At 40.2% G+C, this 15,453-nt stretch overlaps 1 protein-coding gene across 9 annotated transcripts in view; it reads left to right on the plus strand.

Moving 5' to 3' along the window:
* ZNF521 (zinc finger protein 521) overlaps window positions 1–15,453 on the plus strand; it is a 237,488-nt gene that overhangs the window by 16,448 nt on the left and 205,587 nt on the right. For 4 of the 9 annotated variants that reach the window (XM_064442842.1, XM_064442836.1, XM_064442839.1 and 1 more), the window contains 2 exons: window positions 2,431–2,490; window positions 8,137–8,316. Coding sequence is in view for 6 of the 9 variants with exons in the window: in XM_064442836.1 (XP_064298906.1) it covers window positions 2,431–2,490; window positions 8,137–8,316 (240 nt within the window). In the remaining 3 variants the exon portion in view is untranslated. Of the gene's footprint in view, window positions 1–1,319; window positions 1,383–2,430; window positions 2,491–8,136; window positions 8,317–15,453 lie in introns of all 9 variants that reach the window. The other 5 variants (XM_064442843.1, XM_064442837.1, XM_064442840.1 and 2 more) reach the window with 2 other exon arrangements.

Raw genomic sequence — 15,453 nt, forward strand, 5'->3', positions numbered from 1 at the left:
GAAAGCAAACCTCAGCTCTCACAGAATTTTCAGATCCCTAAATAGCAGAGAAGTTTAAACATGGGGTTTCATAAGGCATACGCTGGCATGTTTTTACGTTACAAAATTGCATATGTGAAAACAGTTTGTTACGCAGTATCCATGTTTGTTTTTTCCATTTGAAGACCTAAAAAGGTTTGGTGTACCTCTCAGTCGGCAGTGCAAAACTGAGCACGTTTCAGTGTGCAGTCACTTCCCGCTAGCAGTGAAAGATTCTGGTACTGCAGCTGGTGGCAGTAGACAGTCAGTACAGAACAGCAGAAAAGATGAAATCTTGCATTTTGGTTTGCATACACTTACAAGTGGCAATCTGCTTTAAACAAGCAGATCTTGTTTACTTCTTAGCAGGTAGCTGCTTGATTTTAAAGTTTCCCACTTGGGAAGCAGTTCTTGAAAAGTTCATGTTTGGCCACCTCAATTCCATCTTGAAACTTTAAAAATGGTAGTTTTTGAACTGCATTTCTGGACTGAGTGGTGATGTGTATCGTGGTTGAGGATTTCCCTGGAGATAACAGATATGTCTATAACCTTTAATAAGGTTTATCAGTGGGTACTGATGACCAAGGTGAGTTTCCTCTTGAGGGATGGAACAGTGGACTCATTTTTCAGGTTTAGAGCTTGTTCTTGAGAACATATTTTGGAAATAGTTCAACAGCTGATGGTGGGCATAGACAGGGTTGGGTTGGGCTGCTGCAGAGGTTTCACTGGTGGCTTTGAGGGGCTCTCAAAAGGCGGTATCTTTTTTTTTTTTTAATTGTATACTAGTTGTATTAATTGTTTTTCTTGTTTTATTAACAAGTCTTACAGATCTGTGCTGCCCTAGTGAAAAATCTTTCTATTTAGCTTAGTTTGTGTTTGACCACATGTTCCCCGAAATTCAGCTTTTCATGAGCTTTTCCCATTGCTTGCTTTGTCTGACCAGTTTCCTTTAGCTGTGAGGGCTGCTGGGATGACTGCTTCAGCATAACAAAGAAAATTGTACAGTATTATCACAGCTGAAGTACTGGTAACTTCATGGCTGCAAAATACAAGTTCAGCTGGAACAGTCAGCTCATAAAATCATATTTTGTGAAATACTTGACTGACTTCAGGGCTGGGGAAATTTTATCAGATCTGTGTTGATCAGAAGAGCGTGCTCACTAGCCACAGCTCTGGGACAGAGATTGAGATTGTTTAGAGTCCTTCAGAGATTGTACTTGACTCTTTCTAATATATGCACTGTGTTTCAAGTTTCTGGTGTCCTAAGAGTGTCCTTATGAAAACTGGTGTTTTTTTTCTAGAAACTCAGATTCTAGAAACAACCAGTTGTATGAAGCCTTGGGGTTGGCGGAGGAGGAAAAGAGGTACCTGTGGAGTGTGTATATGTATCTCTTCTTTTGAATATATGTCTAGATTTATATGTGACCCTAAGTGTTGCACTCTCTTGTCCCAAGAACCAGGAAAAGAAACCCCAAATCTTTGGATTTTAACTCAGTTGCATGATTATTTTTGAGGTCTGAATTCTTGGGAGTGGAAATGCTGTAAAAGTGCAGTCTTTCCCCTTTCAGCTTTTTCCCCTGTGGAGGGAGAATGAATTCTTTTCTCTCTGCTGTTCTCTAACTCAAAGAACTCAGTCTTTGGGAGAATAAAAAGGAAATGGTTCTGCCTTTTAGCTCTTCCCTTACTTTTACTTTGGGAGAGTCAATCTTACTTAGGCATCATATCAGAGCATATGAGAACAGCACACTCTAATTTTTCAAAGTAGCAGCAGAATGGCTCTTGTTAGGTTCACTCTTGCCCAACAAGTTTTGAATAGTGAATCTGACAAATTGTATTGTTTTTAGTTCTACTGCTCTGGAAAGCTGTGAGCCAAGGGAAAGATGCTGGCATGGTGTATACAGTAAAACAGCATGGGGTTAGTTCTCCTTTGCAAGGCTGTCTGCATTGCTGAGATGTTTGCTCCTGAATATAGGATTATTATTATTATTTTTTAAAGCATATATATGAATTAGCACACACACCTCTCCCGTCTGCCAGGAGAAGGCTTTTGCTTATCTGTGTGGAGCAAGCAGAATCTTAAAGCCTAGAATTACTCTCTCATTTAGTTCCGTAATAAAATACAATAGAGTGCATTGAAGACAAATATCCCAGAGGAAATTTGATTTGGTTTTTAAGCCATGAAACCAATTTGGTCACTCTCTTCTCAGATTTGTAGCTTCCATACAGCAACGTATTCTGTTTTGGTCTGGTCTACACTTCCGCACTTTGCAGTGCAGCTTTTCTTGCCCATGTTGTACAAGCATTACTGGCTTTCAGAACTGAAGCTGGTGTAAAGATGCTTGAAACACTTCAGCTACCTACCTAACATCTTTTTTTTGTTTTGTTCTTGTTTTGTTTACCTTTTTCTGACAGTAGAAGAAAGTGAAACAGAGGACCAGCAGGCAGGTGTGGGACACACAGCCGCACAGACTGGTAATGCTGAATTCCTTCATTAGTGCTTGCTAACTGTTTGACAAGTGTGAGGGATTTTTGTATCGGGGTGTTTTTGCAAAGCCTGCGTTCTTCCTTCTCTGTTTCAGCTTAGAATGCATTCTTGGGGCTCGCAATGGAAAATAACATTCCTCTCCCCTCACCTTTCAATTCCTGAGAATTAGAAATTCTGCCTTTTGTAGGTCACCCAACTGAAAGTGAGATACTTCTGAAGTGCAGCATGCTTTGCTTTTTTTTTCTGTTCATTTTCTTTTTGTTAAAAAAATTCTTCTCTACATCCCCCACATAAAACCCCACCCTATGCCATTTCAGGTGAACTTGAATTTTCATTCCACTTCAACTATTTCTGTATTTGTAAAATATGTGGATAAGGGTAATTTCTTTCAGGATTGTTTGTATAATTTCTTACCTGTCAGGGATTAATTAAGGGTTCCGTAATTTTAAGTCAGTGAGATTGGCTGGACAAAGCTGTTTTTCTAAGTCAGGATCACAGGGATATGTATTGTTAATAATCATGAAGAAATATTGTTAATTCCCGATAACAACAATGGCTCTTTTATTCTCTAATATGGTTCTGAGAATGCAGGAAGTACTTCACTTCTGTCTTTGGTACCAGTTTCACAGAATTTTATATGAAGAGCAGGACTGACTCATCTGAATAGTCTCATTCAATCAGCTGAGGTCACCTTTTGGAGTAAGGGCTGGCTCCTTCAGGATATTCCTAGAAGGCTAGTCATCTCTGAATATGTGTAGGTAATTTGTTTGAGAACAGTTGGAGTTATTTCTCTTATGAAGGTGAAGAATGCAGCTAATTTTTTGTTCAGCTAGAAGACTTTATATTTCTCTTATGTGTGTGTCCTGTGGGTTTGTGTTTGGTGTTCGGTGCTTTTTATAGGTTCTAGTGGCTCTGCACATAAACTATTGTTTGAAAAGAGGAAATAAAAGTGAGAGAGTTCTTTGCTTTGTAATGGGAGGTTTTTCAAACTCCTCTGAATGTACTTATGTCCATGTACCATGACCATTTAGCTATCTGCAAAGTCGGAAAAAAGCAAACTTGTACTGCTGTAGACACACGAAGTTGAAAAATAAAGGACTGCAAAACTGGAAATCAATATGACAAGGAATGGTTGCTTTTCTGCATTTTTTCCTAAAATAATTCTCAGTGGTTAAGTTCTCTTGCTAGTTATTTATTTCCCATCATGTCCTGTGTTGTTCTCTGTCTGTTTCTAGGCAAGATTTAACATTATGTTTTTCTCTATAGCAAGAATGCAGTGCCGATATTGAAAACAAAAAACCTTCTGATAGAGCAAGCAGTACAGAAGGCCCACACTGTGTACACACTGCCAGAAGTTTTTATAGTAATACTTTGTATCTAAGCTCTGGCTCTAACCATTAAATGTGCTTTTTATAGAGTACCAAGTTATAAATGTAGTGCAGCTACGGCATATTAATCTTACTGCAGAGATTTAATGAGGCAGTTGTTTTGCGATGGACACTATTGGGAGCAGAGAGCGACAGAGTTTTACTTTACCACTGAGCTGAAGAAATATTCCTTGCCTGGTAATAATTATAACCACATGATCTAAGTTTTCCTTTCTTTAGCCAGCACTTTTCCATGCAGAAGTGGCTTGGAAGGAGGTCTGCTGCAAGGCAGTGAAATGGATTGGAAAGGAGGCTGTTTTCTTGGTAGTTTGATGTTTCAGTTGTGATTAGCTATGGATCCTTGTAGCATAGGCAGAAATATGTAAGATGAGTTTCAAGAATACAGATAGTCTTTGCCAGTCCACTGAGATGGCTTTTAGGTATTCATTACTTTTACTTGACTTTTATATGGGTTATAAAAAGTAAATGTGGTGAAACCTCATTTTTACATGGACAGAATAGAATTTCTGCTGGTTGGCCTTAAACCGCTCCCACACTTGAAATTAATTGAAGTCCATGCCTTTATTGCCTCCAACACTTTTAAGCCAATGCAATTTTTCATTTTCCCCAAAGTTGCAGTTTTATCAGACCAAGTTACAGCAATAACATCCCTTATGAGGAAGAGGAAGAAGGGAAGGGGAGAACCACCTCCCAGGGAACATTGTAATGAGAAAATCATGCTTCTTTTAATTTTCATTTATAAATAATTTTAACATCATCCGTAACAGACGACAACTGTTCTTTCTCTCTTTTTTTTTTTTTTTTTAAAGTACCTTAATAGGCTGGATTTATTTCTGTTCCAAAAATATAACCCTCCTTTCTATATTAGATAATTTTCAATGATATCTGCAGATGGAGCCGGTGTGTGTATTGTTGCTGATGGGTATTGAAAAATTTCAGTTAGCACACGGCAGCCTCTGAAATAGGACAGGGAAGCCTCTGGAAATGACAGTGGCATTTGCAGATGTTGGGAAAGGTAATCTTACTAAAAAGACAATCTTTATTGAAGGAATTGTGGCTGTGATTGTTGCAGATATTGGGGAGGAAAAAATGTGTGAGGTCAATGACGTTTGCCCTGAAGTCTGTATGCGAGCATGAGCTTTGAACTGGAGGATCAGGAGAAAGTATAGATGAATGCATACTGCATTTTTAAAATATGTTTTATTCTACTCTTTCAAAAGAGCAGCTCAAATAAGGCAGCTTATCCTCAGTTTAAGTAACCGTTGAGGGTTAGACCAGTTCTTAATGGAAGATATTTGTTGTTGTAACAGAAAAGCCATCTATTCACAACGCATCCAAATGATATTTTCTCTCTTTAAACATCTTTTTATTTTGGTGGTGGCATCTCTTCATGGAAGTGGATCACAGTGGAAATGCATTCATTGAGAGGGGCTGAGACTGCCAGAACTCATTTCACAAAGCTGTCGTAGGCTAAGCTCAAACCTAGGTCCCAGAGGGTCCCACTTAAGTGTTGACCTAAAAACAAATGTGCCAGTTGGCTAGAGCATGTATTCTGAAGTTGCAGCAGGAGGGAATAAGCTTGACTGACTTCTGTCCCTGTAGAGTTTATATCTGCAAATGCAGAAGGAGAAGCAAAACATTTATTAGCCTTAAAATGATTCTAATTTTAATAACTGGTCTCTAAGTAGGAAGCTTTAAATTGAGTGATTCTTTAGGCTTTTGTGCACTAAGGGGTACATCTGTGCATACGTGTGTGGGTATTGCTGAATTCCTGTAAAGTGCAAGTGTCTCTAAATAATAAGACTTGAGAATTCCCTCCCCTCCCTTTTCTTTCCTTCAGCATTGTACTTAAAGCAGAGTCAGACACTACCCTTATTTTAAAACAAACAGGTCTGTAAACTTTATGTGCAGCATTTAAATACTCATGTTAAAATTCAGACCCAGTGCCCACATTTCCCTGAGTGCTGTCAGTTTTATAAGATGAAACTGGGAGCTTGAGCTGAACAACTAATAGTATGCAATGTGCACATGCTGCCTTCCAACAAGTGTTTAATGATGTTGGGGTCAGTTTGCAGGAGTTAAGACAATTATTTCTTTTTCTGAACTGCTTATAACCTGGCAATCTCCTAACTACTTTTATTATTCTTGCAAAATATCTTGGAAAATGAAGTGGCAATGGGAGTTATTAGATTCAGAGCATTCAACAATGGCTAAAATGCCATAAAGTCCTTTTATTTCATTAGCATCCGGTTTTGGTGTGTGAATTTGCAGAATACTCCTCTGTTTGGAAGTAGCTGCCCAAGTTGAAGTTTTCACTCTTAGAAGAACCTTGTGAATGTCATCTGTCATATAAGGATCGCTCTCAGTGTATAGGCAGGGCTTTTACACAGCAAATATAGTTTTGCCTTCAGAATGTGTGGGTTTGTTTTTTTTTTAATTTTTAAAATTAATCTGTTTTCCCTCTGTAATATAATTCCCTTGAAAATAAATTCTGCCCTTTAGCCCTGTCAAAGAAATTCCTTGGTTTTGATCACGAGCCACATAGCATGAGGAAGACTTCCTGACATGGGCCATTTCCAGTTTCTGCTTGTGGGTCTGTCTGTGTTTGAACAGTTGAAGGGCAGGGTGCAGCAGGGTGGACCAAAGGATGCAGAAAGATGATGAGAGCCCTGACCTTCATTGTGGGCAGCAAGAACCGCCTGCGCTTTGTGTGGAGTGGCAAATACAGGGAAGGCTGTACCCACATCACTGTAGGGTGCTGAGAGGATTTAAGAGTGAAGTGGAATCCTCCTCCTCCTCCTCACCATTTCCCCATTCTAGTATAAATTTAGCGTTAACATGTTTTAGTTTCTCTCCTTTCAAGTGGATGTGCATGATCCTAATCAATTGCAATGCTAAATAAAGCGGGTTCCCAGATACCACCTCTGTGTTGCTGTAGAGAAGAAGCCTCCTCCTGGTTAGTCACCCACTTGGCTAAAGAGCATAACATCTTAAAATGTACTTACACAATCTCCTGTTATTATGTGAGTTTGTCCTTGTTTTCTACAATGACTTGTTTCAGTCTTAGCTCTCAAATATCTGAAAGGAATGATGAGGTGGCCAAAGCAGAAAAGGGAAAAGTGGCGAAACACTTGCATTCCTTTTGCTGGAATGTACACAACCATTTTTCTTCTGCATTTCACTTGTTGTACTGTGGTTCCCAAGGAAAAACAAAGTTAAGTGCCAGCTTGCTTTATTAGGGAAGACAGATTGTTTTATTTCTGTCTTTTGAAGGAAGCTTTTAGAAAAGTGGGCAAAAAGTCAGGAGTAGTTAAAGCTACTCTGCTCACCCTTAGAGGAGGAAAAGTTCTAGACTTTGCATTATTTCACTCTGTGCTGGTCATCTGCAGAACTGAGGTAGTGCGGCGAGCTGTGTGGCTTCTCTGTGCATAGGGGATGGCATTGAGACCGCACATTTCTTCCAGTTTAGAAGCTTCAGCAGGGCTCAGGATTGCTGCTTTGAGGCTAGAGCTATCCCACTATCCCCAGAATGCTTGTTAACGTATCAAACAGACAAGGCTCTCCTTGTGCTCTGTTTAGGTGTTTTACAATAGTTAGTTTCCAGTTTTCCATGGTCTGGCAAATACAGGAACTTCATCGGGTTTGCCTGAAGTCATACACAAGTTCAAAGTATGTGTAGCATTTTGACCCAGGGTATAATCTTTCCACGGCTTTGTTTGTGTCAAATAGTATGGTGATGGAGTATTGGAGTGGGTTGTAGAATCAAGATTAATTTCATGTTTATGTAAATCAAATTTGTTAGTCTCTTAATTCTGGTAATTTCCTGTGAAACGCTGTAGTTAACAGTGAAAAGAAATTCCTGCACACTCATTGATTTGATTTTTCTTTTCATTGAAAACTAATTGCATAGGTGGTTTATCCTTTCTTACAATGATCAAAGCAGCTTCATGTGAATGAAGCTGTGATAAATTTGACAAACCTAACATTGAAGCATGGAAGAATTGTTTGAGTGAGAAATGGAGCTATATTTGTGGGAGTAGAAGGGAAATTCTCCTTTCATTGAGATTAAAAAAAAATTAAGGAGAAAGTTTCCTTTGCTTATTTAGCAATAAAAATCAAGTGTGCTGCAGGCTCGTGCCAAACGTTTCTTATGGTTACCACAAGAACCTATCTTGATTCTTTTTTTTTTCTTTTTAAAGGTTTTCTTCTTAGATGCCTGACATCATGGTCTTGATTTTCTTTCAGACCCTAACTGTAAACTAGAAGACAAGGCAGAAGATGGAGAAGTGCTAGACTGTAAGAAAAGGCCGGATGAAGGGGAGGAGTTAGAAGAAGAAGCTGTGCATAGCTGTGACAGCTGCCTCCAGGTGTTTGAGTCACTGAGTGATATCACAGAACACAAGATTAATCAATGTCAACTGACAGGTAAACAATACTTATCACTTTGTGGCTTCATGCACTGTTCTATTTCTGATTCCCACCCTCTGCTTCTGATTTCCCTTACTTCTGCACTTGAATGCTTGGGTGAGACCTTTATAAACAGATTCTGGGATGGGATTACACTGTAAATGGCGCACTATAAATTTCCTTCGTATGGAAGGATATATGGATAATTACTGCATTGTCACTGTATTTAAAGTGTTTGTTAGCTGTCTGTGCCTGGCTGCTGTGTGTATTTTCTAGATTTCTAGCTGTACAGCTTTCCGTACTCTGCTTATACATGTTTTCCTAAGTCACTTGTGAATGCAGAGGGTATTTGTAAGCGGGCTTTAAGTGTAGCCACATAATGAATGAATTTGCACAATGGCATGTTGCAGATCTGGGCTGGATGTTGTGTTAGTCTAATCTTTTAACTACAAGTGATTGTACAGTAATCAGTAACTGAAAGTTGAGAGGGATGAAGCAAATTGTTAGAGGGGAAAATAAAATCTCAGCGTTAGTCAAGGAGCAGAACTGGGTGCTGATCAGATACTAGTGAATTGGGAGAGCTGGGTGAATGGACCTGTAGCCAACCTGGGTTCCTCTTTGAAATGGTTGTAGACAGCCCCCTCACCTAGGAAACTATGTGAAATCTCCTGAAGTAGTTTTTGCCCTTTAGTTCTAGTAGGTCTTCTGATGGTATGCACTCTAAGTCCAAATAGCTTCGGTATCAACAGAAAGACGTTTTTATTTTTTATTAGATAGTACTTTAGTTTTTAGCCTCTACAGTGTAAAAAGTATTTATTTTGCAGTGCAGTTATATTAAAAACCTGTCTTTATTATGACTTTGTAAACAAGGAAAGCCATCCTTTCCTTTTGGGAATGCTTTCAGAAAGCATGCGTGTACTTATGTTTGGAGAGCTTTCTCAGTTATTTTTGGTTCCAGAAGATCCATAGGCTAAGCCCTGGTAGGATCACATAAAATCCAAGTAGCAGTACTGCTCTTGAGGGCAAAGTGTGAAAAGAACATGAGCAGAAGAAGAATAAGTGGGCAGGAGCAGAAGGAAAGTTGCGGAAGTAAATGTGAATTTGTCAAATGGTTTTAATCCCAACTTCAAATTGTGGTAGATCTGCTACAGCAAGAAACATTTACTTTTATTAATATATCACTTTGCCTTTTCTTGCTTGTAAAATGTTTCTGTAACTTCAGATACAGTCGGTTCTGCCATTCCCTAACTGTTCCTACAAACGTCTAGAATGTATTTGTCTGTATTGCTCATGGTTTCTGGCATGGTTTCTTGACTTTAAAAAACTTAATGTTTTTCTCTCCTTTTCTTCATACCTCTCTTCTTTCTTTTGCTCTTTCTATGTTGAAAAATCAGTGGCTTTAGCTTGTCTCTTCCTTCCCTCTCCCAGAAAGCATTCCCCCTACCCCACTCTTCTGGATTTCCCCTTTACTGTGTCAGATCCCATGTATTCTTCCCTGTTTTTTCACCTTGGTCTGATATGGCTGTTTCTCCTTTCTGGTTAGTTAGTTGCTGCTCCCCCACCCCCACCCCCACTTCTACCAAGTGGTTTAAATCTGCAAGCAGAATGTACTGAACAGTGCTTGCATAGTTGGTTTGAGAAACTGAAGAAAAGCAGATGGGGGAAGCATTAAGTCAGAAGAGTCCTGGGGTGCTGTCCCTGAACACAGCAGTTCTTGCTGAGAGTTCTGTCACTAAATGAGAGTGAGAAAAAGTATACTGGATGAATCAATTTGGGGTGCATGTGTAAAGGCAGGAATAGATGTATGATGTTAAAGAATGGAAGAATGAAAATGAATCGTGAAGGAAATTAAGTTCCCAAAATACCTTTGCTTCTCTTTCAAGGAAACTTGTGATAGTGAATGGGCAGAGATCGGACTGTTTGAAAGCTAATGAAGTGAATAAAAACCTAAACCGCACATTCTTCTGCACTACCAAGTTGACAAAAAGCCAACTGTCCTCTCTTTCTAAATAAAATGACCAAAATGCACCCTTAAGTTGAGAGAGGGGCCTAGATGGGATGGCCAGAGTTGAGGATTTCTTCTTCCTCCAGCAAAAAAATACTAAACAGGTGGTTAGTGAGGGTCCTAAACTGCATGTATGGCCTAATGCTAAGGATACATTGTTTATAAAAACCTCATCCTTTTAGATTATTTTTAGTTAATCAGTGACAAACAGTTGTAAGACAAACAGCTTACCTTTCTCTTCTGAAGCATGATATATATTTGATAAAAATAAATGCTTTTAGCATTTTATGCAAGCTCCCTGGACTCTTGCATTTCTCTTGGACTTCCACCAGTCCCTTTGGGTGCCATGCTCAGACTCAAAGTTTTCAAAACACTATTACCATGGAGGGGCAGTTGCACCTCCTTTCTCATCACAGTCTTCTGACGTGACAGGGTGTTACATAATTGCTCTCATTGTCTCCTTTTGGAGGAGTCCCAATGAAACTAGTAGACACCCTAAGGTATTTTTCTGTCACTAAGTTGTCATTGAAAGGCAAGAGGTTTACCAAAATTGAATTTCTTCTATTATGTATTGTTTGGGTCAACTGTGTTCTCTCTGGAGGAGGGCAGAGTGCATCATCTATCCTGATGTATGGTCTTTCCAATCTGGCCCTCATCTCAGGTACTGAAGAGTTGCCTAAGTTGTCCATTATGTAAAAATGCTGGGGCTGTCAGCCTCTGAAGTTCACATTTGAGTCTGAAGCCCTCCAGACCTTGACTGTTTAGATGGCTGAGCCAGCGGCAGCTTCTCTGGGTTTTACTGAGCTTTGGAGGTGCTCTGTGAGATGCATAGGGAGCTGCACTGCAAGAATTTATGAACTGTGCATGTTGATGCAGTTGTAGGGTCTTTTTCTGTACATTATACTGAGTAAAATCAACAATTACACTGATGAAACAAACAGGATGGTGAACAATGGCTTGAGACAACCCTTTGTAAAACCCTGAGTATGAAACATGAGCGCTGAGTGTCATAGTGTCTTGACTGCCTGTCATTCTACCAACCTTTTAACATGCTTGAGAATGGAGCTTGCCACTGTAGGTTCTCAAACTGATACTGGGGCTTCTAGTTTTTGCATTTGAAAATGTTAGATTTGTTCTTCTGAAGTTTTGACATGTCAGTGGAAGGAGTAAAATTGCTGTATTGAATCTTCATTCCACACTCTCAACCAAAGAGGGGAGTTGGGAGAAGGGAGCTGTTTTATTAAACAGTGGTCCCGATCTCTCAAAGTGTCAGTCTCCCCCACCTATTCAGACAATAGTGGAAGATGAGAGTTACTTATAACACTGTGAGATTTAGCTCTCAGGATCTTGAATTGCTGTTCTCTTGCAGATTTTTTCAAAGGAGAAGAAAAAAGTTCTCCCCAACTGGTTCCTTCCTGTAATCTGTTGTTTGAATTGAAGTCGTGTTCTTTTTCTAGAGGAGGGCATAGCTGCTCTTTTATCCTAATGTGTGCGCTATTGATGTTTTCAATTTGGGTCTGATCCAATATCCATTGAAGTCAATGAAAAGATTCCCATTGACTTCAATGGGGGATGGAACAGGCCCTTCGTGAGATATTTAATAATATTTTTTGCTATCATCTGAAATTCTTGTACTGAAGCTTTCTCTGAAAAGGTGATGATTTATTTATGTTAATTGCTGACAATTCCTGTGATGCTTGTGGAATACAGATAATGGATAAATGGGGGAAAAACTCCAAAAAAATTCTTTGCAATACTTGTAACCACGGGCAGATAAGATGCTGAACTATATTAATCTCGTCATTACAAAAGATTGGCAATAAAAATATGGATTTAATAGTGTTTCTCTCTGATGTTAATGCTTTTCTCACTCTATCCTTCCTGCAGCATTTCCATTTAATGACTCGTGAGCCACTGGCACATTGTCATCCTCTAAGTTTTGTATATAAGTAAAGAATTCAGTTAGCATGGCTGTGAACCTGATGTCCTTCAGGTATATGTCAGTTTGGATCTCACTGTAGGAACATGCATGCAGGATCAAATGTGGTGCACTACTGATAACCCCTCAACTGCACCTTCTCTCCTTCTTCTGCTGACAGGAAAATAAACTTAACCTTTTGCAATGCTGCCATATATGCTGTTGGTGGGGCACAATTAGTCAGGCACTTTCCCTAATCTTTTCCTGCTGATTTATAATCTCTTCTCCCTGCACAGTGCTTTGTGCTGTTTATTTCACTTTTCAGTCCTCAGGGATCGTACTCTACGAAGTCTCCCCTGTATACTTGAGAACTGCCTCTCCACTGGCTGACTGTTCAGAAGCATTCAGCTCAAGCTTGGTTCTCTTGAAGATCCTGTAGGTCTCTTTGGCATCAGAAGTCTTAGTCATAACTACAGTAACACTAGAAAAAGGAGCTTCCTATGGTACTGCCTTGCTTGTAGTCAAACATGCAGTGAACATGCCAGTCTAGTTGGCTGAGTTACTGAATAACTCAACAGCAATAGATGTGCTGGTACACAAGACTGCCATCCTCTACCTGAATGTCAGCAGACCTAGTGCTTGTTACATGACTTCCGTACTAGCCCCATTGGCATCACAGGCTGTAAAACTTGTCTGAAAGCAGGCTAGTGAATCATATGCAGTCCTAGCTTCAAGGCTAAGGGTGTTCTGAGGTAAAAGACATGAGGTATTTCTCCACTGGGGATATTTATTTTACCTTTAGGTGATTAAGTAGACTTAGTTTTATGCTTTGGGCTCTAGCTTTGTGCTAGAGCTTTGACAGGTTGAATAAGTGTGTCAGGTAGAGCTGAGAGCCATTCATGTTATCCCCTAAGTTGTTTCTGATGTTGAAAAGGTTACTGGCTACAGCTCTGTGTCCCCTGCCAGTGAGTAGATGCAGTCTTGCTCTCTACCCCTGCTCAGAGATTCTTCTCGCATGCCATCTGAAAATAATTGCAGCAGATGCATTGGGGACCAGTTGTTCAGAGTGCTGCTCTCCATCAGCACTGGAGTATGACTTGGCTGGGAACTTCTAGCTAAGTCAGTAATTTCTGTGTTTCCAATTATGACAAAAATTAATTTTCATGGATATCATCCTCCTGTGTGGTTGAGAAGCACCTTCTTGCATGTCTGCAAATAAGAGGTTGTGCTACCTAACAGCATCACAGACAGCATGCACCAAGAGTGATCATGGACTTAACCAAATGGGAGGTAATAGAGATTCCACTGTAATGGTTTCCTTCTCTTGCCTCTTTTCTCTTCTTCCTAGTGCCCAGGAATCTTTCATCTTTCTGAATGAGTTGGTAATTCCAGGACCATCTCCTTCACTAGAAGACTTGAAAACTTTCCAGGGGATTTTGTCCCAAAGGATGTATGCTGTGCACAGTGAGACTACAAGATAAATCTTGTGAGCACTTGGCATTGTCATGCTTTGATATCCTGGCTAGAATTGCTCTTTCTGCTAGCAAAAGAATCCTAGAACTGGCCAAATATATTGCACATCTTGCCGTTGTTCTTTCAGTTTCCACTGTGTGGAGAAAAGACACATGGCAAGGGTCCTTGATCATTTCTGCAGTACAGAGAAAAACCTGAGCTTGATAGAAGTGCTTCTGAGGACAAGGATCCTAAGAAGTTAAATCTACAATGCACCAAAAGCATATTCATCTGCCTCATTGCAGTTAGCGGCACACTGCCAAGCACTGTTTGCCAAGTACAGTTACTTCACTTGAGAGAGTCACCCTGTTTCTCTTGAGAATTCCTGCACCAAGGACTGCATATGGATTTTACATTAAACAGTTATTGAACGAAAGACAAACAGTGCTTGGACTGAGGACTTGAGCTTAGACCTCTCTTTTTCCTTAGAGGGCTTCCCAGTTGGTGTACTACTGAGACATGCTTCTACTTTTCCATTTGCTTTGGACCACAAACTTCTGACTTCTTTTCCATGAAATGACATTCTGTTTGACTGAGACCGTGGAAAGCAGACCCTCCTCCAATTTCCCATCCCAGCCAACACACATGGTAGTTCAACGCGCTTCTTTGAGTTTGCAAGATGTGGACTCACTTCCTTCCAGAATTACGTGGTCCAGGACCTGTATGTGCAACTCCAAATCCTTGATATTTGGGGAAAAGTGGGAATAGGGTGGTAACTACAGCCTCTGTCTCCAAAGATCATAATTTTGAATTCAGAGAACAATGTAAAGCCTGTCAGTGGACTTGGATGGAAGATTTATATGCATTCCAGAATGGCCAAGGCCTCCTAAAATGGTAGCAGTTTGGTGAATTTGCCATAGAGAACTTCATATGCAAAACTGCATGCTCCTAGGGAGGATAGATGAAGGTCTTGACAATTGCATTCTTAGATTTTCATATCAAAATTCTGTATAAATACTTCTGTAGGTAGCTTAGTGTTGCTCAGGCATGGAGGGAACTTGTATATGGTGGAGCTGAAAGCTCTGAAAGTAGGCTGCATAGCCTTCTTGCTGTTCTTCAAAACCCCTATGCTTACCTTGAGAGACAGTAGATCGATGATGAACAGCCAACATGGGCAGGGAGGCATAAACTCCTCCCCCTTTTGCTTGGAAACCATTAATCTCTGCTCTAGAGATTGTTAATCAGTCATAAAACCAGTAGATCTTCACCTCCTGAGTGTTTTAAAAGCAGCCTGTTGCACTTCCTGAGTTGTCTGTCAGTGACCTCCTGTAAATGAAAGCAGCTGATGTCTGTATCATGGAACTGTTATTCCTGACTTGGGGAACCCCTGTAATAAACCTGTTCATAAGCATTAATTGTAAATGCCAGAACTCTTGTTCTTTTTGGAGGTGGGAGAGGAAGCAAGTGGTGATGTCTTCCAGGGGGCTTTGAGTGCTTCCAGTGTATCTTTGATTGATTTCCCCCCCCCCCCCCCCTCAGTTTTGCTTCCTATTTTCCTCTTATTCTAACCTGATTTTCCATCACTAAAAAAGGCAGGTGATTCTTTTAGCACATACTGGCAAGGATAGCTTTGGTTGGCTTATCTCCTGTATGAGTCCACCAAGGACTTTACACTGTGTGAACCTGAACTCCCAACATAATGGCAAGATATGGGATCAGACCCGGTGTCCCTGCACCACTGAGGAAACTGCTGCCTCACTGGGTACCATGGACAGAGACA

Source organism: Phalacrocorax carbo, chromosome 2 (genome assembly GCF_963921805.1).
Source record: "Phalacrocorax carbo chromosome 2, bPhaCar2.1, whole genome shotgun sequence".
Classification (NCBI taxonomy): domain Eukaryota; kingdom Metazoa; phylum Chordata; class Aves; order Suliformes; family Phalacrocoracidae; genus Phalacrocorax; species Phalacrocorax carbo.